This window comes from Hippoglossus hippoglossus, chromosome 14, assembly GCF_009819705.1.
Source record: "Hippoglossus hippoglossus isolate fHipHip1 chromosome 14, fHipHip1.pri, whole genome shotgun sequence".
Lineage (NCBI taxonomy): Eukaryota > Metazoa > Chordata > Actinopteri > Pleuronectiformes > Pleuronectidae > Hippoglossus > Hippoglossus hippoglossus.
In genome coordinates, this window is record NC_047164.1 from 11428166 (window position 1) to 11454510 (window position 26345).

Here is a 26345-nt window from a genome sequence, read left to right on the forward strand (position 1 = left end):
TTAGCTCATCATGCTCTACATTCAATTACTTAAGCATTACACATATTTAACAATGATATAAATAATATTATAAAAATAAAAGATGTGAGTGACTCTTGAAAGACACTAACAAGTAAAAGGTTTCTATCAAAGACTCATTATTGAAACCACCTTCAAACCCTCTCCAGAAGGTCTCGGACGCCTGACGACACGAGTTTGCGCGCGCGCTCTTGAGCTCTCTCCGACGTCACTGCCCTCTGATCGTGCGAAATCCCCGATAACGCGACGCGCGCCCCCGCTTGGCTGTGAATGGGGACTGAGTCCGGCTTGTGACAGCTCCTCCTCGGCGGTGAAGCCTCACACACATCGCTCCTGCCCGTCCAGCCCGGTCCTCTGCTCCCAGACTCACCGGCAGCCCACGGCACAGCTCCTCCGGTACAGAGCACGTTCACTGTGGTAGTGTGGCACTGACACTCCAGTAGCTGGGGTTAGTGCACCGACTCGTGTCTTCTCAGCCCGGTAAGTTAGTGGAGCCATACTGACGGACGGAGCTGTCTCTGTCTGTCCAGGAATGAGAAATGATGGCCGGCTCTTCAGCAGAGGAGAAGACCTTCCGACGGTTCCTGGAGCTCTTCCTCCGGGAGATGAGGATGCCGCTGCAGGAGAGCGACCCGGTGCCGATGCGCCCTTTGTCGGACCTGGTGTCTGACGACGAGGTGGAGGGGGAATGTCTCGACCTGTGTCTCCAGCACCTCTACAAATAGTTAAGTGGGCACTTTCTCTCACGGCATGTTGTTGTTCTTGTTGTGTTTCTAACGTGAAATCGACAAAAAAAAAGGGCAGTGAAGTTGTCGTGCTGTGTTTGATGGAGGTGTGTGTGCGTGGAGGTGAGCGGGCTTCGACCCTGGCTGGGTCAGATACGCCGGGATGCTCGCTTGGCCGCCCGGGTACCTTCCTCATGCCCTGCTGGGTGTGTCCAGCACCAAGTTTAAGTGTATTTGCTTTAAGTGGGAAATGAAAGCTAAAGCAGAAGTTAAAAGCGCATCAGTTCTGCTTCTAACAGCACGGCCGTGTTATGTTGCATTGTATTATAAAGTCTTCCTGTGTGTGTGTGTGTGTGTGTGTGTGTGTGTGTGTGTGTATCTGTTCTATGTTTTAATTTGCCATAAATTGACGCCATCGCTGACAGAGCTGTAGATCCACAAAAGGTGAACCCCTGGTTTTGCGTAACAGCTCGACGTCATCGTGGTGTAGGAGGGGGAGGAAGCCATCGCCATCACTGCTGAGCGCATCTTCAAGCAGGCTAAAAATAACCATCCCCCGGTTACGTTATTAGCCTCCATCGTCAGACTGATCGTTACACCGTGAAATCCAAGACACGCACTGAATTGTCCCAGATTTCAAAGTGTTGCCACCTGGAAACATATCACACGATGACTCAAACCTGCACAGGACATGTTTTACATCTAGATCACACACACTGCAAAGGAAAGACAGAACACTGGATGAACGTTAACAACCATGTTCATAGATCGAAAAGAGAAAGGATTCATATCGTGCATTATGCATGATTTGAATTTGACAGTCACTGAATTAAATTCCTCAGAATCCAGCTATTTAAGACAGGGGCAAACTTTGCAGACGCATTTGCACTGAGATCTGATTCTAAAGCTGCGTAGAGAGACAGCTCTGCCCTGAGCTCTGCTGCCTGGCCTGGTTTTAAATCCAAAATAGGTGCAGAAACTGTGCTGGGGAGAACAGGGTGGAAGGACTCATCTAGGGCACGAAAAGTGGCAAGGGGACTGCTGCTTGCATGCACGTCTGAAAATGCCTTCACCGGACCTGATAGGCACACATGTACAGTATATGGCACTTAACGTGATAGAAGGTCAGGATGCACTCCAGCAGTGATGGAGAGCACATGTGTCGGTGGCAGGTAGGACCACACACTCGAGCCAGTCTCATATAGCTGAAAGGAAGGGTTTAGTTCGACAGCCGCTGATTATCCACTGATATCTTATTTGTTTAAATTCATCTAACTCTCAGGAAAAAAAGACTCTAGGAAAAAAACTGAAAATCTTTCCCAAAATATCAAAAAATTTAATTTAAGTGAGGATTTTCTCAAATAGTATTAGTAAATAATGTTTTAGGTTTAAGTAGAAGTTCACAATTTGGTTAAAAAACTCATCTTTTGATCAAAGCCACAGATGATAATCTAACTTCTGGGCTTCGTGGCAGCTACATGTCTTCAATCCACAAACATCTTGCGAACATGTGATAGCATGACGACTCCTTGCAAGATTTTACTGGACATCTCTACAAATTGGTGTGTGATTCCTAATGTCCTGCCTATGATGCTGAAAGCCAGAGTTACCCCAGTCAATTAAATGGAATCGGTCCAGTTTGGCTTTGTGAAACGGCCAAATTTACTAAAATAGCCTCAGCCTGCTTTGTATCACATCCCTCTGTCTCTCTTTTTCTGGCCGAGGTAGTGACTTATTTGACTTGTTGAAGTAGATGAATCACTTGTTGGCTCATCACCGTGTGACAGTTCATCTTAGGAGACCGTACCGTCCAGTAGCTCACTTTTAGAGTTTAAACGTACATTAATATGCTCAGTCTGTTGTCCAGATTAAAATTAAGGGTTCATTTGTTCAGCAAATGGCCAAAAATGTCAATGTTCATAAAGGTCTTATATGACAAGTCTGTAGTATACCTGCCTCTTGTTTGTTATGAGCAAAGGTGTGTTAGTTTCTGTACTTGTTTTGGTTACCTCTGTAGGACCTCTTCCTGCATAAACACTGACCTTATGGGGACCAAGGTCCTGATGAGGTAAAATGGCATTTCTGAGGTCTGTGCGTTTTGGTTAGGTTGTTCTCAACGAATGGAAGTCGATGCAAAGTCATATCAATGATAGCTGTGCAAACCTGTGTGTGTTTGTGTGTGGGTGGCAGCAATCACGATGCTGGGCTCACTTCATGTCAGCCATGGATGACATCGCCCACTGGCCCTGCCCCAGTGCTTTTAATTGTTACCTACAGAGAATCATCATGGGAATGGGCATCTTTCTGCATCTTCTTTATTGTCTGATTGTCTTGCACATCAGAAAACACTTCTAGGATATATATATATATATATATATATATATATATAGTTCTGAAGGGTAATACCAATAAAACATTTTTGCTGTTTAATGTAGAGGACTTGTTGGAACATGTCCTGTTGTTAACCTGACTGTAATATTTAATAGACAAACACAATGACAAACATCTATTACACAACTCATCAGCTGATCTCACACATTTCTGTGCGTGTGAGGCTTGTTGCTAATGAGCTGCTTCAGTATCTAAATGGAGTCGAACGTGCGGACTCGTTATCGGGTAGAAGAGAAACTGGGAACACAGATCAGGTATCAACTTTCTCTCAGAGCTGAAACACGATCTAATGTATCATTTATTCTTCCATTAACGTCGCCTGTTGCCGGTGAAAGCTGTGCCCTCTGTTCATGTGTGAAACTGTGCACACGACGAGGTCTGATCTGTGTCTTTGTTTGACACGTCTTTACATTGTATACATCAGTTGCTATAGTAACAACCCAGGAGTCCTTGCACCATGTAATAATGGTGTTCTGTCGTCGGCGTGAACGCAGCAGCAGCAGCAGCAGCAGCAGCAGCAGCCATGATTTTGACAGACTCCTTTATATGTGTCAGGTGGATAACTGTGCTCTAGATAACTCCAGGACCAATGCAAGCAGAACACTGCGCTATTTTGCTTCTTTCTTATTCTCAATAAAGTTGAGAAAGAAAACATTTGATACTTTTATATTTATACTTAAATTCCATCAGAGAATTTACACGGTGGTAAAACCCCTCTCTTTAAGGTTTTCATCTTATTTGGAAAATAAATGAAAAGGACATTAGGGCAATAGGTCTGTCAAACACAGGGCTGGGTATCATTAGATATATTTTAAATTGCAAATGAGAGTTGTATTAATTATCTTCATTATTGATTAATCTATATAATTTTCCCGAATAAAAGTTTGTTGTATGAGAAAATGTCCTTCAATTTAAAATCATATGAGGGAAAAAGGCAAAATTCTCACTTATTGTTCATCAAAATCCTCTTTTTTTCCAGCAAAAATCCTCACAAATGAGAACCTAGAACAAGGTAACTTTTGTTTGAGCTGTTAAAGCTGCACTAGTTTCTCACAGTGTCTGATGTTTGGTGCCGAGCAGGTAGTGCACAATGGGCGTTTATAGCATTTTCCTCTGTGAAATTCTGCCTGCTGTAGCTGGAAATTATGTTTTTCTTTCCCAGTTCCAATACATCAACTCTGAGTATCTGCCGATAAAGAGAACTGATGCGATCAGTGTTTTTCCCCAAGGTGAATTCTGGAGACTCGTAAATGTGGTGCTGGTAAAAATGGTTCAGAAGCCTGCATGGGACGGATGCAAAACTGGAAGAATACAGATATCTCGGGACGAAAAAGAGGAGCCACACATGTAGAAGACACAGAGGAAGACATCAACTTGGCGACAAGGGTCTACACCAGTGTCGATGTGATGTAAACAAAAACCCTGTCCTTGTCGTTCTTTGTACGTGAAAGAAAAACTCTGGAAAATGTCAAAACAAACAATTATGAAATAAGGATTTGTGTTGCTTTAAATCACCTACCAATTAAAATAATGAGTTAACAAGATTATCAATATGACCAGACATGACAGTTTTTCGATACTAGGTACCATGGACACATTCTCTTGAGTTAAATAACCAGTGCAAATTAAACTTAGCAGTGAACACACTAGTTGGAGATAATCTAAAATAAAACATTGATCTCTGGACGCCAGTTTAAGGGTTATCAGTTGAATCAGGTTTCATACGTGATGCTGTGAAAACTTGCAGACACGAGGGTCTTAGTGGCTCATGGACAAGAACTTTTCCTGCAGTTCTTCAAACAGACTGATGGTATGAGTGTGTGCGTGCGTGTGCATGGTGGACAGCATCCTACATGGTTGTCTACTGTAGCTGTAGCCGTGAGTGTAATGATAGTCGGAGGCAGCAGCGCTGGTGATTCATCCCAACGTGTCATTAGTTTGTCTCTGGGTTGAACAGCTAATAATAGACTTCTGCTAGGAGAGAGATCCCCTCTGTGTGCGAGTGTGTGTTAATAGGGGGTGGGTGAAGCACTTGGTGTGTTAGAACGAGTTTGGGTGTGTGGCCAGAGCGTGTGTGTGTGTGTGTGTGTGTGTGTGTGTGTGTGTGCGTTAAAATTATGCCAGTTAGGTTTTAATCCATTTTCCTCCAGGCAGCTGGGACTCGCATCTTAAAACAACAGGATGCAATCTACCCCCCTTTAACACAGTGCGGCTTTGAGTGTCAGTATCCTCGGAGGGTTTACTCTGAAGTACTCCATGACTTAAAATTATTATAAACGTTAAATTATAAATGACGCTTCTGTGTGAATAAAACAAGCAGACACATGCATGCATGTTGTAGGGAGAAGTACACGAGCCGCCTTCCTCTGATTTCAAGGCGAGTAGGTTTTGATCATTTAAATCATAATCCAGTAATTCCTGCTGGGTTTAATTAGCTTCTCCACTCAGGACTTTCTGTGGATGTTGTACAGAGGCAGTATGTTAATGTTATTTTTTTCCCCGAGTCCTAACTTCAAACTAGCGCTTCCACATTCACACAGACTACCTTCCTCTGTCGTAGGGGGAAGTGTTTATCGTTACTTACCCAGACAACTCTGCTCTGTAAATGTGTTCACTTCCACTCTCAGGTTTGTCTCCTCTGACAGGCGACAAAAGGAAGAGTCGTAATAAGTGAGTGGAGGAACAGGAGGAATGAGGAGGCTTCTGTGCAAGTGCCTGGTTTTGATGAGTGCTGAAATGATGTGACCTTCACAGCCACAGGATGTCAACTAAATTGAATGCCTATGTGAGGTTTTGGCATCAGACAGCAGCGCCCTGAAATATCATCAAGCAACCATAGAGAAACGTATTTTCACCAGAATATTTTCTTTTCATCCTTTGGCAACACAGAGTAGAACTTCAGCCCGAGTAGTGTTGAGCACTGTCACCTCATAGCAGGAAGGTTCTCTGTTCAAATCCAGGCGTGGCCTTGATTGTTCTCACATGTTCCCTGTGTTTGTGTCGGCAGTCCGGCTTCCTGCCACAGTATAAAGGGTTGCAGTTTGGGGTCATGTTAGATTGACCGTAGGTGTGATTGTGAGTGTGAATTTGTCTCTGTATGTAGGCGACGTGTCAAGGGTGTACCCGCCTCTCGCCCAATGTCAGCTGGTATTGGCTCCAGCCCCCCCGCATCCCTCCAGTAAAGTTTAGAGCCTTGGAGAATTTTGCCATGAAGCTTTGAAGCTGTTTTGAAGTATTTTGGCATTTGCTATTTTATGTTGGTTTTTCTGTAAATCCTTATTTCCTTTAAACAACTTCCTGTTTGCCTTGTATTGATACAAGAGTGAAACTTTTCAGGTCATTTCAGATTTTTCTTTACACCACAAAGGCTCAGGAGACAATTAGAAGTAATTGTTCATTAATAATCAGCAAACCTGACACAACAATCCTGTAGTTTCTATTATATTAAGAATTGTTCTTGCACTGCATTTACTTGATATACCCAATATACACAAATCGGGTAATTGCAGTAATGTCATTTCTTAATGACATCATCATTGTTTCTCCAAAAAAAACATTTTGACTTCTTCATGATGTTACTCACCTTTTTGACGTCATATGATGAGGAATCATTTTCTGATCAATTTAAGCTCGATATATCTCTCTAGCCCTTTTATTTGTGGAGGTATCATGGTACAGTGAATTAACAGAGCACACTGGGACTCACGATATGACAAGTGGGGGGCTGAGTTACGATTATAAAGCCAGATGGATTGTTGCAACTGCAGCCTCGTCTCAGTGGTACGATCTGTATTAGATTTCCCTTAAATGAAAAAAGGAAAACTCGGCAGGAGTGTGATATTACCCTCTGCTTACTGACTAGCAAGGAAGTGATGATGAGTTGAAGAGGAGGGAGAGGGGGAGTTAAATGACCCTACACACAAACAAACAAACAAACACACACACACACACACACACACACACACACACACACACACACACACACACACACACACACACACACACACACACACACACACACACACACACACACACACACACACACACACACACACACACACACACACACACACTGAGAGCTCATAGATTGTAATTGAGGGGAGAGCCTTTCTAGACCTCATTAAACAGAAATGTCTCCAACAGCTGTAAAGAACTAGGGGGTTGATCCGGCTTTCTCCTGCAAACATTGTGCAGTATACGCACGCCCACGCCCGCGCGCGCGCGCACGCACACGCACACACGCACACACGCACACACACACAGTAGGAGAGTAGGTGGTGTTAGAGGAGCTGGCAGTGACAGGTTTATTAAAGGACATTAGGATCAATTGTGACATCAGCGTTGTTGAACTGTTGGAGCTGCTGGGGACATGTGCAACGTGACAACCGTCTTCTATTATTGTTTTATCCCCTTCATTTGTTTGGACTGACTGCACCTTTAACTGTTATATACGTCTACGTGACAAGGGCTGCGAGCAACTATAGGTAGATGATTATCAATAAAAATATCTAGGCCTAGTTATTAAATCGATGAGTCAATCATCAGGTTATTCATTGGCAACTCTTCAGTTTTAGCTTGTGTGAGGTGTTGCTGCCGTCTTTAACTAATTTAACGGAGAAATAAGGACTTTGAAGACACAACTTTGGCTCTGGTCAAAGATTTATTTGTAATTTTAATTAATTTAAAATGATAATCAATCAATTAATTAAGAAAATAATAATTAGTGGCTGCCATTTTATCACTGACTACATTAGTTTTGTTATGGTAACTGTTATGTTCAGAAATATGTTCAGCATGTTTGCAGAGCTGGTGCCCAGGTGTCAAGTGTAGCTGTTGGTACACCAGCATAAATAGCTGCTTACAGATGTTATATACCGACTGTTATCTGTATCTGTAGCTAGTTAACTCATCACTTGATCTCTGAACTCACCTCCAGTCCTTTCTCCTCCTTTTTTCTTATCTCTCATAAACTGGAGTCAAACTATATTGCCACAGGACGAACTCTTTTCATGCATTAGTTGATTTTAATGCAGTCACGCCGCCTCTAACATTCACTTTGAATTCATGATTAGACTTATGTAAAGCACTTAGCATTTCCTTGTTGTGCTATACAAATATACTTGCCTTGCCTTAAAATTATATCACCCACATTATCTTTCATGCCTTTACTTTTCATTACCACTGCTGACAAACCTTTGTCTGTGCTCGGCCTGTAAGCTGCAGGAACTGTCAGAGAGAACTGACTCTGAATCACCATCGCCACTGATCGAATCAGTAGCTTTTAGCAGTGAAGCTGCACTCACTGGTGACAGGCAGAATTATCGTCTCTGCTGTGAATCACACTACATTACTCTCTCATTCTAAGCTTATTAGACCACAGAAACGATCATAATCCGCTAACTCTGAACATACTACTAAAATCAAGACGGTTTAAATCTGCATTGAACGTTATGCTGTGTGAGAGGTGATGTGTCCATTTTGATGCATTGAAATGCATTTTAGCTGTCAATCAAACAGCAACACCTGTCTGCTAACAGAATGGCATGTGTGTGACCATTTAATAAATACCTCCATTAATAAAAAGTAATTTCTTAATAATTAATTTAACCATAAAAGATCATTTTTAATAGCAATATATTTTAAAATCACCTTGAATCACTCCTAAATCTGACTTCAAAGCAAAACTGTACAGTACACCCTACTCCATAGTGTCTGCACTGGCAGTCACCTACCTGTTACACTTTTTTATTAACCGCTGTCAACATCCAGTGATTGACACACCATCTCTGTCTGGGCGAACCGTTATTAGTCATGTCTTCTGGTTCAAGGACGAGCTCGCTTTGTTTGGAACAAGCAAACCCCTCTCGGGCTTTATTAATGAGGGCTCCCCTCAGGCCATCCTGCAGAAGTAGGATGCTGCACAGGAGAGAGGAACTGCCAATACTAAAGTGTACAGCAGCAGTAATGTCCACCTGCCCACACACTCATCACTCCCACTCTCCAGGGGCTGTTTCCACACAGAACTGGTGAATCTCAAGTGACCTCTTCAGCTGTAGTAAACCAGAGAAATCGGCAACGAATAATGACAGATTTAATATGCAATACATCTTATTTTATAAAATGACAATTGAAAACATAAAGCTACTGCTGATTAATGATGAAATACATATGTTTTGAAATATTTATAAAATATGTTTCATATCTATTTGTCTTTTGATTATTCAGTTAATGATTTTGTCTATAAAAGATAAAGAGGTGACCAAGGTGACATTTTCATATCTTGTTTTGTGTTAACAGCAGCGCAAAATCTAAACATAATCAGTATACTATAATAAGTGACAAAGAAATTCATCAAATCTTCACATTGGAGAAACTAAAAACAGCAAATAGTTTTTAATTGGAGGCCTTATTTTTACCACTTGCACCAAAAATAATCTGTAAACAACTAAATGATATCCAGATAATTCTAGTTTTCTAACAAATTCAATGTTTGTCAATCTAACAGAACAAAAAAACTATTTATTGTTAAATTGTTGAAATATTTTTACATGGGATGATCACCTATAATTGTAAGTATTGTTTTATGGCATATCACATGGACATATTTGATATTGAGTACAGTCAGTTTGATTTGGGTGGTTATTGACATATAGACCTGACACTTGTGACCATAAAACAAAAGACTGCACAATCAAATTAGACAGTTTATAATATGGACCTGGTCCATCTCAGGTCTGGTCTTGGTTGCTTAGAACTGTGAAGACTTCTAACACAAGGCTCTGTACAGACATCAGCACGCAGCCGGCAATTTAGGACTACGTGGTGCTGACATGGGCACCAATTACACATGTGAAAAACATCTACTTATGCAGACATCAATTTAGGTGCGTGAGGAACTGTGACACCCACTGTCAGCCCCGGCTTCCAAACCAGTAGGACAGTGTAGGAGTATATCACGAACTCAAAGCCCAACATTTTTGGGGAATTTGCCTGGTGGTTGAGTTAGGTGAGAAGAACGATACCTCTGTCAGGTCTGTCCGTTATATATAAGGCAGCACTAGTAGCTAACCAATCAACATGTTATATCTCATTTGTCGGAACTGTACAAAACAAGGTATTAAAAAATAGACAATTTGCTGTTTTTTTGGAGGTTATGCGACTGCATTCTTTGGTTCTGAGCAGCTGCCAGAAACCCAGTGGAGACACCAGGTATTTACTGATCACAGACCTGAAATAAATCATAACACCCTGTAAAATAGCATTTTGTCATTTTTACCCTTGGGCTTTTGTAGTGATTAAGATAAAAGCTTTAAAGTGTTTTATTACATTTGAACAGAGCAAAGCTATAGCTGTTCCCAACCGTAACTTCATATTTAAAGGAGAGGAATTAGTGGGGTATCAATCTTCTCATCTAACTCTCCTCTAAAGAAGTGCAATTATTTCTTTAAATGTTAGAAAAGTGCATTCAGATTAGATTACGTATGGATGGTGCCTCTGGTGGATTTAAAAAAAAATGTATATAAACATTCCTATTCAGTCAACAAATGGTGAGGGTCCTCATCCTTTTTGCCTTTTCAGAGAGGGGTGGGAATCTGAGGGAGTGATGGTGTGAACATGGATGATGATGAATCTATGAAGCTTTTCTTTTCCTAAACATTTTTGAGACATTTTACGCCTTTATTAGACAGATGGGGAGGGATATTCAACAGCGGTAACCTTGCGGTGCGTAGTAGGGCACTGCAAGCTTTTCATTTCATTAAAGAGGTGCATTAGCCTTCAATGAGCAGGATGAAGCTGTATTCACGGAGCAGCCTCTCGAGCATGTCTGACAATATGTTCCTCTCTCTGCTTTAATTAGAACATCAGAGGTCAGACCCACAGCAGACGCTTCAGTATCAAGGTACTGTTATGTCATAGTGTCTTTCTACAGCAATGATCCACAGCTCAAAAGGAACTCTATCTGCAGTGAGAAAATGTTAAAGAGCTTTTTGTCACTTTTCAGTAGACATATCAGTCTGGTTTTTTTCCTTTTCTTTATTTAAGAGCGTGGTCTTTCAGTTTGAGGATTTATTGATTTCAAGTTCAGATTTTGTAAAGCTTTCACAGAAAACCTTGTGCTCACACTCAAATAGCCCCGGCTTGTACTTAGATTTTCTCTGCTTTTGCTCAAACTGTGCACTTGCTCACAATATAATTTGAACTTTGAACTTGAACACTCTCGAATTTCTCCTCTACCTTCTGATTTTTTCTTCTACACTTGGATTTGGTTTATGCAACAAGTCTGTCAAAATTCCCCAACCAATAGAGAACAGGAAATAATGTTGAAAAATGAAAATGTCCCTTTCTCGTGGTTCTGTTAGCGTTACTGTCGATGGGAAACCGGTGTTATAAGCGGCATTGCAGGAACCATGTTGAAGTAACTTCCCATACATGACTTTTAAAGAAGTAAAGTTGAGGACAAGTGGAGCAAATGTAAGCACAAGCAAGGGTTGTTTGAGTGCAAGCTTTACAAAATATAAACGGGAAATCATTAAGTCCTATGAGGCAAATTGTGATTTGTGAATATGGGCTATCCAAATAAAATAAAATTGATCGATTGACATCCTCTGTCAAACTGAAAGACCATGCTCTTGAATAAAGATAGGGGGACAAAAACATAAACCAGACCATCTCTCTGAAGTCCCACATGTACTGTCTCAGAATGAAGCGACCTCCTTTCGGGCTGAACTAGTTTAAAAGAAAATGGATACAGCCTCTTATCACATTCAATGTATATAAAACAACATCTGATGCCTCCGCCCCTCCTGTGGAAGCCGCCTCTCCCCACGAGGAAGCTTTACTGCTGAACAAGCCGAGCTGTTTAATGAAAGTCAACAGCACAGAAAGTGCGTTTGAATGGAATTTTCTCGTTTTAGTCCTAGTTTTGCATGCTACCATCTGTCTGTCTACTGGCTTCTCTGTTTAATCAGAGCAATATGAAGCCAGGAGATTTGATCCCCCTGGAGATATACATCCTCTGAGGCTTCTGGGAACTATCTGCCTTGTGGCTTTCTGGAGCACCTCTGAAAACTAAAGCTGTTTGAGGTTTCTCCTAAAAACTTTTTTTTCTGTGACTTTTCAGGCATCTTGTCTTAGAAAAACACACAGGCCTGGTAATGCCTACAAAGCTAAATCAGCGGTGGGAACGCTGTGAGAGTGCTTATCTTATCAACATGTTTGGGTGTTTTACATCCATCCATCCATCCTCATCCTCGGTTTGCCAGTTTTTATTTCTCTGTCCATCCTTATGACTTCCTCTACTCTACGCCTCCTCGTTCTCGTCTGGTCTATCCCTTTGAAATTAGTTGCAGGAGTAATCCCTTAATCACAGTGTCTCACTGGGATTACCACAGAGGGCAGCCACAGCACTGCCCTCCGCCACCGCTGGCAATTGAGCCGGCAGTATACTAATGTAACCTTTCCACAGTGCCCCAGCCAAACACTGCCTTGTGCCAGCAAGGCATTACTAGTACTACTATTACAAGTCTACTTTTCTAAATAAAGTCTCTTGATGTTTGACTGATGGATCATAAATCTAACTCTCGTAAGATATATGTAATATATGTAAAATATACAGTTCTTCATTTCTTTATACCAGTTGTAGAGCTGTAACAACTAGACAACAGAAAATTAACCATGTATATCTATAACTCACTTTTCACTTGAAGACCTGCCACTACCCTTCCTCTGATTGGCGAACCCTACTTTCTGCCTTACCCTAACCAATCCTCTCTCTCCTCAGTCTAACCCAAGTAGAGGCAGTTCAGGATAGGCAGGTATGGTAAAATACATAAATGACCAATAACCCAACTGTTGGTGTACGAGTTGCATTGTGGGAAATGTAGGTGCCAGTTTCTGCCATGAGTCTGACAAACGGGTGCAATGCCAGTTCCGTCTTTTTGTGTCCTCTTTTTTGTCAAAAGAGATCATCTTCAGTGTCTGACACCCACACTTCAATGTATTCAGCGTTCATCGCCAGATAAGAGTGTTTTTAAAGTAGCGCTATCATCATCATCATCATCATCAAAACTTGTAGCCTTTGACAGTATACCATTGAAACTACTGACATTGCAATAGAGTTGTCTTTACTTTGGATTTGATGCTGATTATCAAGCATGCAAACATGCTAAACTAAGATGGTTAATATACTAAATTAGCTGTATGTATATTAGCTATATATATATATATTAGCTAAAGGCTATCATTGTCATTGTCAATATGTTCTCATACAAATTTAACTATATATACTTAGGCACCATTCATATCGTAACACAAGTAAACCTCAGTGGGCTGTTAAAGCTGCTCCCATCAGTTACACAGCTCAGTCATCTCTGAAGCAGATAGAATTGTACTGTGTGGATGTACATTAAGGTGTTTAGTAATATGTTGTACCCTCCTATATGACTGGGGAGTTGTGACTGTACCCAGCATGCACCTGAGGCTAGGGAAACAGTCCATCACGGTGCTGAGACAAACTCCCAGGCAAGAGTTTTTTGATTCTCCTGTTCACCAGAGCAGTGGGAGAAAAGTAGAGCTCCCAGAGGGAAATCATGCAAACACAGAGAGAATATGCAAACTCCAAACAGACGGGACCAGGACTTACAACTACAGCCATCTTCCTGTGCAATCTGTCATTCAACATTTCTTTTCTGTCTGGGAAAAAAAAAGGAAGTCTGTTCCAGGGCTTTACCACAGTATTCACTTTGCAATTATAATGAGAATTTAAAACTTTTATGAGGTACTATGTGAACACAAACAAAACTGCAGCTCCTAGGAAATTTAAGCCGTTGATACAGGTCAATTGTTTGTCCTAGTCCTGGAATACAACTCTCAAAAGCAATAGTCAGAGTGACAATAAAAAACATGGGCATAAGTTTGTTGATTATCTATCACGTTTAAAAGAAACAATGATGGTTTCAAACATAAAACTAATAATTGTAATAATATTTATGTCTTTTCTTAAATGCTTAAGACGAGTAAAACAGTGAAGATAATAAGTTGTAGGTTGATCAGATGCAAACAGTAAAACCAGTTCCAGTTTTACAGTGTGTTGATGCATCATGGTTTGTATTTTACACTAGACTGTAAAAAATGGAGAATCACTCGTCTTTCCAGCAGTGCATGGCTCACACAGACATCTCTAAAACAGGCGCCTTAATTAATTTTAGCTCTGGAGAGGCCCCATTTTTGGAAGTGCAGTGACCTTCAAAAGTGTGCAGTGTCCTCCTTTTCCTCTCACAGCATTATGGACAGACACTTTTTGTCAGAAGCATTTTCTAGTCTGCTGCTGCTCCACTGTAGCGGGTGCGTCCTCCGTGCCCATAATTCAAATGATGAGTCATATGTCTGTGGTAGATGAACCTGAATGCAAAGCAGTTCTGCTCACATCATAGTCTAGAATCCCTACCTGTGTGACCTTGGACAATGTGTTGGAAAGCTGCTGAACAGGGGAGAGTGAGGCAGGTTGTGGGTTACATGACTGTGGAGGAGCCACGCATAGAGTGATTAAATGATGTCCATGTGAGTGAGCACCTGGATAAAAGCACACACCAAGGTTAAAAAGGGTGATTACACTGTACTTTCATCATGATTAGTTAGGAATTAAATGCATTTAGACATTAATGTATGTAAATGTAAGGTTGCATAAGGAATAATGATGAGGTTTTATCAAAATAAAATGGCATACTTAAAACACAACTGTATCTTGTGTAAATAAAGTTATACATTTATTTTTGATGACAAAATTGACAACATACTGATTATTTAACTGTTAGTGCAGCTGAAAACGTTTGGTTCTACAATAAAGGGAGCGGCAAGGTGGTACAGTGGTTAGCACTGTGGCTATTATCATCACAAGAAGGGTTGTTATCTCCATGTCTGCCTGGGTTTTGTACTCTCGCTTCCTCCCACAGGCCAAGGCCATGCAGCTTAGGGTAATCATCACACATCATCACAATATCCTAATAACACACGGTGAGGTTTTTTAATATGTCCTTTGAAAAATAACTTCAACAATGATCAACATTCGCATCAACGCAACATCATTGTTATTATTTCATTGACTAAAACCAGTTTCTAGGTTATTTGGCCCAAAAGAAAAAAACCTTCAATCAAATGACCAAAGTGGGATATTTTACATTTTCAGGAAAAGTCTAAAACTAATTTATATCCGACTTGCAAATTTAACTATGGGCCAAAGACTAAGATTTGTAATTGAATTGAATTCAGTGTCTGGATAAGCAAATGTATTTTGAAGTCATTTCTTAACTGAATAAAGCTGCTTCAGTGCTGTGCTGAGCATTAACACCAGGTTTGAAAACACTGAAAAGATTATGTAAAAATTAGCTGATTTCTATGATTTTAATTACAAAGTAAGGATTTAAGATTCAATTCAAGTTTGTCAAGTATTATGGGGTTTAGGTTTTATTTATTTAGACGATGTTTCACAGCAGATGCTTTCAGCGCCGCAGTGCACGCTAAGTGTGCAGGGAGCGGTTCACAATCACCAGCATTTCATCCTATAAGCACTTTAATACTCTGTTAAAACAGATGTTCGGGATAAGATAAAGTCCGCATGTTGAGGCCTTTTCCTTTTGACAGCCTTGGCAAATCTTTGACCTTGCTTTGCTAGCCTTTGTGATAGAATATGATAAATGGTAAATGAGTCAATTACAGAGAAGATGTTTCAGACTGAGGACAGTAGAGGTATTCAAATGTAAATCTGGTGATATTCTATCTTTTCATTTCTCACAACAAAGAAAACAGAAACCAACAATGAATTGATCCGTTAACATGTATTTTCTGTTTTGTACATAATGTGCCATCCTGATACTCACAAGAACACCATGTCCCCGGAGGAAAATAGTCCCTAACAAAGCCATTATTTACTCCTGATAAAAACTACAGTAGCGGAGCTTGTACACGACACAAAATCCCATTCCTTTTCCCATTAGTGTTGGTGATTCACAACTGGAACATTTCTACAGCTCCAATCACCAAGCCTGAAATTATGCTCAGGAACAAAGCTTGTGCTGCTGAGACAAGTTAAACACAATCTCCATCTTAAATCAACTACTTTCTGGATCAGTTTTGGTTGAATTCAATTCAAAGCCATGTTTGGTCGCAATTGTAACGACAAAGCGTTTTACAATTTCCAATGCTTTTCTTCAGGCCTTTGACTGGACTCTCCTGCGTGGGAATAGTGCCTTAGGCTCATTGGTATTGTAGTATTTAGACCTGGTTGCCATGATGATTCATTGATGATGGAAATTGAAATAATTAAAACATGGTTACATAAACATAGAGATATAGAGTTGCTACATTATAAATTGCTACAACATCAGAAAGATTAAGAAAGATAGAAAAATGTGTCTGGGGGAACAGTTTTCACTCTAAAACCCAGTGTACAACATCCATCACCAAACGACAGGAGGACAAAAATACCAGTTAGCTGGTGAGTTGGTTTGCATATTCTTTTGCAAGAGGGCTGTGCTAACTGTTTCCCCTTGCTCCCATTCATTATGCTAAGCTAATTGCCTCCAGGCTCTAAATAAGCCCTAGAGGCAGACATCTTAATAAGCTTCAAAGAATATAATTTGAGCAATAGCTTGAAGCAGTCAGTACTGCGGTGTTGGCGAATCAGTGATGACACTAAGACGTGGCAGCACCAACATTTCACTGCACACAGACAACACTGTCGTTTCTGTGAAATTGGTTCAATTAAAGGTGATTCCAGCGATAGTTTGGGTCAGGACACGATGTGGCTCCCCTATAGGCTCTCACCAGTCCACCAATGATCCAGCTGGTACATTACATAATACTGCCTCAAGCCTTTGTGCAGAGCAGCGCTGGGCCTGCTCAAAAACCTCAGAGGGAATTACATGCAAGTTCCCCAGTGTATCTGTGGAGGCTGAGCAGAGGCTGGAGGCTTATCTGGAAACTGAGTACACTTCAACAGATCCACAGCCTTTTCATATACATGACACATGCAACGCTTTACGGCTCACTCTCCCTGCAGCGTGTCACCTTTAAGTCTCCCGTTACCGACATGTCTTGCTGAAATAGTAGATCCACTGCCCACACAACGCTCTCAGAGGCACTGTGGGCCGTTACAGGAGTTTTGTGGCTGCGGAGGTTTTTCTAATTTTATGACGGATTAGACACGCCTCTCTGCAGCCAACATTGTGCATTTCATCGTAAGTGGAACACGGCATTGCAAATGCATAGAGCAGCACTCTGTGACGTCTGCAGACGCAGTTCTCCCCATCATTTCCACACCGTTTGAAGTGCACAGTGTTACATCAGCGGAGCTCAGAAAACCTCCAGAGGTGCACTTAAGGTGGAATCGCTGAGAGGGCACAACACTGCGCACGTTTTGTTGACATCTGCTGGTCTTCATAGTTCACCTTTTTACAGTAGATGGTCCTGGGGACGAAACAACACATCTATATAGACCTACTCTTATTGCAAAACCTTGCATTAGCTACACAGACATTGTGTTTACATGAAAACAGCCATTTTGTGAGCATCAACAACTGCAGTGCTACTGAGTCTATAGTAGATTCACTGTAAAAACATCTCAGGTGGTGTTGATATAAAAGAAAGTGTCATGATAATCCATATTTTTTCACGGCCCACAAATCCAATAAAAGAGAACAAAACCAACAATGAATGGTTGCTACCAGCAAGTATTGTCTGTGCAGCCAAAGCCTGAGTCCTCTGTGCTGTAGAGATCTGTTGTTGTCCAAGAACACGTCAGAGAGACACACTGATGCAGTGGATGACATGTTTCCTCACCACAAACACACACACAATAGTTTATTTAGAGTCAATCCTATACACACTGTCCTGCTGCTGCCAGATGCATAAATCTCTGTGTGCACATCTTTTCGTCAGGTTTAAAAAGCTGCACCTTTCAGTTCTATAAATCTCTTTAATTGTCACACTGGGTTCACTAGCTGTGTTTGTGATGTCTCATTCGCAGCATCCCAGACCGTCCTGCAACATTAAAACTGAGAAATACTCTTTGCAAACCCTTGTGATAAAGCATGAATCTCAACTTCATGTCACTTGTCAAATTTGATTTCCAACCCTGGGGTCATTGTTTCCCCCCTGTAGCCGTCTGAAGGAAAAACATCCACTGTTCGTCACACCTGCTGTTGTAGTGGTTGTTTTTCAGACCTCAGGAGCAGTAACGAGCACATTGTGACTTTGACCAACACAGTGAGTCTGAACGTTTCAAACTTTATTTATCAGTTTTGCAAGAGATAAATCTCCACCTCTGTTGAATTGGAGGTCACAGATGCTTTCAATCAGTGGATGAGAGCCAAGCAAGATTTATACGTCCACAGTTAACTATAAAATTATGTAAATATGACCTTAATCACCTCTGTTTTAAAAAACTCTGTCTGCTCCATGAACTTTCACATGGGACTGTACTCCCAACAAAAGAAACTGCTCAAGAATGACGTCATATATAGATAGCAATTGTACTTCATTTGGACTGATAACGACTCTTGTCCAGAGAAAAGTCAAGAAGTCGGTGGACATTATCAAAGAAAGTCCACAGAGGGAGGAGACCTGAATGGATGGGTTGACAAAACGTTGAGTTATAACACAGGAGACCGTTCCCTGTTTTCCTGTTTGTTTCAAACCAAGAGTCAGGGAAGGTTCCTTTTAACCCTGACGATAACTGTTCCTTTAACTTTAACTTGAAAGTATTTATTATCGTATCAACAAAGCTTATACGAAATACCCATTTTAACTAAAACATCAAATTATAGATAGCAATATTTCCCTAAAGCTAACTTAGTTGTTTTAGTGCCTAAACTTAACCAAACATTGTCACACTATACAACAGACTTTTTGTTGTGGAATTATGGGCATAACAGAAAAATTAGGCCAAAGATTTTAAGTCTCCGTTTAGAGATATCAACATTTTCAGCTGTTCTCGGGTCCTCAGGCAAACTGTTAGTAGTGGCTCCGGGTGTGAATATGTGTAAGCTAGTCTGACACTCTCACATTCCCACCACACTTTTTTTTTTTAAACACCAGTTTACATGTGGGAAATGATTTATTTATTGCAAATAGATCTCTTCTCTGCTCTGTAAATACTGGGAAAACAAATGATTCTTAATCCATGGCTGAAAATAGTCCCCAACAAATACAGCATTTGCTCTTACTTGAGTAAAACCCCAGTGCCCAGCTGTGTTTTTAGAAAAATATGGAGGATTTCAAAGACTTACATGAAGGGTTTTTAATAATAAGTCAACAAATTCAGTTAAATCTATAATATTTTAAATGGACAATTATTATGAATGACGGTTTGAAGTAAAATATAATTATTTATCTTAAAAAAGCGATTTATCAGAGGCTCCAGCAGTTCAGATGCAGCATCAGTGAATTCTTGCCACTCACAATTAGGTGCCAGAAAGCCCGGCAACAGACTAAAGCGCCACATGGTGTGTGTGGACTGAGGAGACAAATTAATTCATCAAAGTCATTTGAAAGCCATCTCAAGGGAGAAGCCGCAATGGCATGATTTAAGGATTTAAGGGTTACTAGCCCTATTTGTATTATGTAATCCTGTTCCAGCCTCTTGAGAATACTGTGTTCATGTAACAGTCGCCGTTTAAAAGCCACTAATTCAAAATTGCTTTTGGAAAATTTGATAAAAACAAGTACCCAGTGTGAGGCTGGGAGTCACCTGAGGATTTTCTCTCTGTTCCCAGAAAAAGGCCGAGCTGCGTTCCAGGTTTAATATGAGGAATGCCCGGTACAAGGGACGGGGGCCCGAGGCAGAACATATCAAAAAGAGCTGTTTGAGTTCCAGTGAATCTACACCCTCACCTCAGCTTGGCACGGAAAAGGTTCAATATTTAGCATAATGAAGTGGGAGCTCGTTCTGTGGGTTTGGCAACAGGACGACTGACACTATTGACTGTCAGTCACTTGCTTCTGTGTTGCTATGGAAACAACCTTGTTGTTCGAATCCGGGGCTAATTCTGTAGGAAAAGAACGAGCTTGTAGAAAAGCAATGGTTAAAAAAATAGAAAAAAATCATGGCTGCATGCATGAGTCATCTGCTCACACATACACTCAGAGCTCTCCGGTTTTATCACGGCGAGCAGCCTGTCAAAGCTCCCTGCGTGATCGTAGCTAAACACAGCCGCAGCGCAGAGCACAGCAGAGAACAAAAGCAACACCAGACTGTGGTAAGGACCATGGGAGCAGGCAGTAATCACCGCTGACTCAAACATTCAACTACATTCAACTCCAAACTTTATCCACAGCCGCAGCTGTAGCTTGGGCACATTTTACACTCAGGAGCAGGTTGTATTGCCAGGCTGTTTCTACTGCTTTCCCATTTATACACAAAAGAGTGGGAGAGAATTAGAAATATTAGTACTACAGTCTAGTAAAACACCTCCACTACAACCTCAATAATAAAAACATAGGCCAGTTAAACTTGGACCTCTCTGACAGCGTCAATCAAACCCGAACGTAATTATCTGTGTTAAGGAAGAATTTATGGCAGAGATGTTCTATTGGATTGCATCAAATATATAGTGTGTTAATGGCCGGACATATAGTTTAGAGAATCATTAAAAGTGACCACGCAGGGAAGTTCAAATTTGATATTCAGATAAGACGCTTGTGCCTTTTAAAGCTGTTTTGTTTTGACAAATCTAAGGTTTGCTTTTTGCTTCAGGTGGCATCTTTTATATGATTGACACATTTCCCAGATGAAGATTGAACTGATGTTATGTATATTACTGTAGTATAATAGTAAAGTAAAATTCTCTCTCAAGTACAAAAATACCATCAGAGTCCTCAGTATTTGAAATGCCAATGAATAAATGATCTATGAATTCATTGTCTACATGTAAAAAATGAGGCATGAGCGAAGCTTTCTATTTATCTGCACTGACCTTCCACAGTTGTTAGTGGTTCCTTTACTTTCAAATTGTGGTTTCTGCTGCGTCCACCTTGTTTTTAGTGTCTTGGTGTAGTTTTGGTCCTGATTAGGTGTAAGAGAAGCAACCGGTTGAGGTCCGGGACGTGTTGAGGCTCAGGTTAAGGTGAAAGGAAACACAAATCTTCATATTCATCAGTTAAATCACTAGTCTTCCTTGGATCCTCACAAAACAACAACAATGAAACCAAACCAGAATGTAAAATGTCACAGAATCAAAACACCAAGGAAAGGCTAAATATCCAAATCCAAAGCAGAGGCCTTAAGTTAAATAGGAAAGTGGTTATTGACACTACCAGAGAGGAGTTTACTCCCTTTATGTTAGTGTCTGTTCTGTTGTGCTGGATTATCTGGGCTCTATATGTGAGTGAGCGACACATATGCTATTTTCAAATGTTCCCATTGAAACATGGATTTCATAAAGATTAGGAGGTTGACAGGAAGAAAAGCCTGAGAAATAAGAGCAATGCATGTACATATAGACTGAATGCTGTGTGAAAGACAAGACAAGACTCTCTTCATCATGAATCAGTGACTCTAACGTCCAGTCCAACCAGTTAAACCGGCGCTGGTCATTTATCTAGTGAGTCGTGTTGTTGCAGTGTGATGGTGTGAACCGAGATTAAGCTTTCCTTTAATCCTCCTCCGCTTCACATGACCTCACTGTGATGCACAAGCCACCGGGAGCTGCCATTGGTGCGCCGCGCGTTCTCCTGCGTTACCTGCAGCCAATCAGAGCTCTGCGGCTCAGCATCCACCCCCAACGGGCTGCCAGTGGTGGAACGAGTGAGGAGAGGAGAGACAGAGAGAGGGGGGCGGGGGAATGTAGAGAATTTCTATGAATGGAAACATGGAGGAGAGGACACTGCTGATGATCAAACACGGACATAAAGACCCTGCTTACATCTCCTCATTCTGTCGTCATTTCTTCTTTATCTGTCGTGCACTCTCAGTTGCTCCATATACAGTATTTTGACATGTTTTTAGCATGTTTTATAATGTAGTAAACAGCGGCGGGAAGTGCAGCACTAGATATGAAAAAACACGCTTAAATTTATGCAGTGGAGTCCTGATTTAAACCATAGAGAGATGGATGATATGAAAGCTCCCTTAGTGAAGCCAAATCATCCTGATTGTCCCCTGGTGGCTGCCTGCAGTATAGGTCATGGGTCACCAAACCTGCCTCCTCCATGTTAGCATATGGGACGAGGGCCAAACAAAAAAAATCTAAATACACCTTGAATTAATTTTACTTAGAAGATGCTTTCTGTAATTGTAGGTATCAGACAATGTTTGTTCAAGTGTTCATTTTTCAAGTAAGTTTGGTTTTAATTAGTTATTTGATGGTGAAATGTCATGATTGACAGCTGAGACTGACTTTACCTGCTCCAATACAGATCTCAGCAGGACCTTGATACCGTAGTTCCACTCCGCGATCACTACAGCACAGACTCTGGCTCCAAATGACATCACGAGTCCTAGATGCAGTCACTCATATCCAGGAAATTTTGGCTTCACTTTTGTACAATGGGAGGAAGTGAAAACATGTTGCCCATCTTTAATTACAGTCAATCATTGAGAGTTAGGCAGATTTCTTGGACTTACTGCAGTAGACAATCTGAGAGCTTTAGACTGTTCATAACGCAGCAGCATATCAGAGATGTATTTACTTAGCTCTGAATCTAAGATTTAAAAGGTTAAATCAACATACCCATAGTGAATGTGCTTTGACATAGTTTGTCAGTTCAAACTGCAAATTTCAATTCCAGTATATTAGATGGGGCACAAAATCCAATAGTCCTAAGTCTGTGGGAAAGCAAAAACTAAAGTCAACTGAAAATAATATGAGGATTTATCTTCCTCCATACGGATATTAACTCTGTCTGAAAAAAAGAAACACCCACTCCGTCCACACAGAGGGCACAGAGGGGGTCACAGGGTCGTTCTGCAATGTGCTGATTAAATTCATGCAATGACTTCACAATTAGATTTGTTACATAATTTGTCTTCAGCCCCTCAAGAAGTAGAACAAGATATTTGACTATCAGAGCTTCCATGTTTTCAAGGAGAGGTTTACCCAGAAGGTTGCTATGGTTACTGCTATATGGGGCCATGCTTTAACGACTGTGTTCCTGATGCTTCTAGCCCTTGACCCAGTTTGAGAATAAAATCTGAAGGACCTGACGAGAAAGTAGTTCTAGAGGAGAGGAGAGGGATTACAACATTGGATACACATATTGCTGGACCAGATAACTTCAACTGCGCAAATGAGTCAGAGAAGAGAAAAGGACAATCTCCCTGTATAAGATGCAGATTATTTAAATATTCTACAGGACTGCATGTTCAGTGTTTGATTTCTGAAATGTAATTATTTATATTATATCTCATAGAACAGATTGACAAGTTAAAAATATGTTAAAGGAAAAGGACAATACTCAAGCTTCTCAACCATTTTTTTAGAGCAGAATCTGCTCTTTTCCTTCTTGCAAACAGCCTCTGTGTTGCATTTCCAGTCAAGTCTGTTGTCAAAGTGGACTTCAACGTGTGTGTGTGTGTCACTCCTCTTCCTGGAGACAATAGGAAATAACACATCAGCACAGTGAGCTAACGGGCAGGTGTTTCTGTGAAGCTGTGGGGGAACCTCAGTTTTAGTTTGACTCTAATTGGCTGTAGAAGCTTATTTATCCTCCTGATTAAACATATGGACTCAAACGTTGGGGAAGTGACAGGAAGCCAGTGAATAATGAATTAATCGGACCAGCAGGCCAGTGCAACCCACCAAGACTGTGTTGATCTGTTGACATTAGTGCAGCTGCATGGTCCATTGTTTTCATCTTGCTCAAATACAAAACAATTTAGGGGTAAACGATTTATTACAATTTGGCAAAAATCATACTCTTTTATCTTATTGTTTCATTAGTATGCATATTTATTTATAAAGCACAATTATAAACCACTGATAAACCACACTGATTTCTTACGTCAGGTAATTAACACAAGCACAGGCTATAGAGACCGAATAAGCATAACAAGAACACTTTTTCATATCAGCTGTAAACTCAAAAGCCTGTGACCTCATGTCATTAACTAGACTGCATATTAATACCAGTAAATTATGTTTTACTTTGCATCACTGAGCGATTGTTGTAACGTACAGAGAGGAGCTCTGCTGTTGGTCGGGAGAAAATGTGTCAGAGTGTCTGTTAATATTCTGTAATGTCAGGATGGAAATGAGTTATTTATTTAACTATTTCTTTCAAACCATCGTCACTGAAGTTATTTCTAGTTACCTTGGTTGCCATGGCGAGAGCAATACTTCCTGTTGTGTTTTAGCTTTTTCCAACACTACAACATAGCCAGCAGAGAAAAAGGAGAGAGGCAAATTATAACTTCCTATATAAAGGGGAACTACAGTTTATTGTTGTCTGTTGTTGTCTGTAGTAAAAGCAATACAATATGGCACCTGACATTTCAAAGGCCAAGACCATTAGCAGTATGTAAGCGTACCTGGCACCTACTAGGGAAAAGGATATACATAAAAAACCCACAAAAGGTTATATGCGTGTGGAAAATTAATGTTTTTAGTCTGTGTTGTGTGCATGTTGTCTTAAATTATAATTAGATCATTACAAAACCCCCTGAAATCCTACGTGAATTCAGATTAGACTGATGCTTACTTAACTGTTGCCAATATTGTGAGGGTAGTAAATACATTTCAATGTATGATTTTCTATGCTTTTCTAAAAAACAGTGATGTTCAGTGTTTTTATATTATTGAAGTGATTATTTTATTCTATGAATTAGCACTTTTGTTTGTGTTACGTCCTCTTTTGTTCTGGATTGTTCTCTTGCAACACAGATAGAATTAATTCCGCTAAGGTCCTGTGGATGTTTCACAAGACCTCACCTGCTCGTGTCCGTTATATAACACAATGCTCAAAGACGTAGACCCCTTAGATCCAGGTTTGTAATTATCCTTTTAAAAATGAACCAGCCTTTGGGTCATACATTAAAATCCGCTTTGCTGCTCATTGATTAAACCCTTGTAATTTAACTAAGGAGCCACAGCGGTGCTTTCACACTATTTAATTGTAGAACATTTCCCTGTGTTGTACTTCAGATCATTAATTTGGGTAAATTAAACAGTGTAATGACTGTTTATGGTGTTCAGGATATTATCTAGCATGGTACTGTTGCTCTGAGTATATCTGTGAGGATTCATCTGGCACACGGATATACTTTAATTAATATGAGCCAGAATATACTAGGTCAGCTTGGGCAAGTCGAACAAATTCCAGAAACATCGTATTGGATTTAGTGAAAACATTTTGTAGCATTGAACATGTATCAAGAGCCTCCAATTAACCTGGCTGCAGTTTTGTCCAGGACATAACAGAATAAACATTTTGGTGTTTATTTAGATCATACTTCGTTATATTCATATTTCCCACTGCTCTAAAGTAAACTTTGGCCCTCACTCCTGAATAAAGACCGTTAAACTATATTAGTTCAGGTTTTCTTTAATTCAAAAGCATCCAGAAGTTGGGTTACCATGGTTACCTGTATCTGAAGGTGACCTAGTTGTCTTAGTGACTCACGTACAACAGGCCTTCAGTCCTTCAAACGACCCCCTCTTCATCCTCCTCCTCCTCTGCCTCCTTCTATACTTCCTCCTCCTCCCTGACGCACCTTAACCTTTAGCGGAGACAGACTCCTCTGACACAGATGCACACACAGCTCCTGCCAGATGTGTTGATCGAGCGCTGCACTCAAATAGAACTGTTGTATTATTTAACATGCTCCAAGAAGAAAATACATCTGCTTAAGCAACTGATAATATATTTTTTGATATTCTTGTTTTGGTGTTTCCTTTATTCTACGATTAAACCGGTCACATATGAAGACACTGTCGCTCTCCACATCAGATAATTTTGGCCCCATTCATAACTGTGTCGTCTCTCCTCTCCACAGTAACTGTCCGTGTTCCCTGGCTGCAGCTCTGGCCAGAGCCACAGCAGACAGCCTCCTGCAGACTGACCTCTCCATCCACCACGTCAATAAGACTGTTGAAGATGGAGCTGACCCACTACCACGTGAGTCCTCGGGGGGGCTCTGACTACACTCACACTCACACACACACACACACACACACACAGAGAGAGGTACAGACAAATTAGGTCTCACTCTCTCACGTCATC

The 26345-nt window shown here is 40.8% G+C and overlaps 1 protein-coding gene across 2 annotated transcripts in view; it reads left to right on the plus strand.

The window, feature by feature from the left end:
• The first annotated feature begins 226 nt into the window (after nucleotides 1-226).
• The window catches only part of ppm1e (protein phosphatase, Mg2+/Mn2+ dependent, 1E), a 33402-nt gene continuing 7283 nt past the window's right edge, over nucleotides 227-26345 (plus strand). Inside the window, exons 1-3 of one of the 2 annotated variants that reach the window (XM_034606446.1) lie at nucleotides 227-466; nucleotides 550-742; nucleotides 26119-26240. In XM_034606446.1, coding sequence (XP_034462337.1) covers nucleotides 558-742; nucleotides 26119-26240 — 307 coding nt within the window. In that variant the 5' untranslated portion in view covers nucleotides 227-466; nucleotides 550-557. Of the gene's footprint in view, nucleotides 467-548; nucleotides 743-26118; nucleotides 26241-26345 lie in introns of both variants that reach the window. The other variant, XM_034606445.1, reaches the window with a different exon arrangement.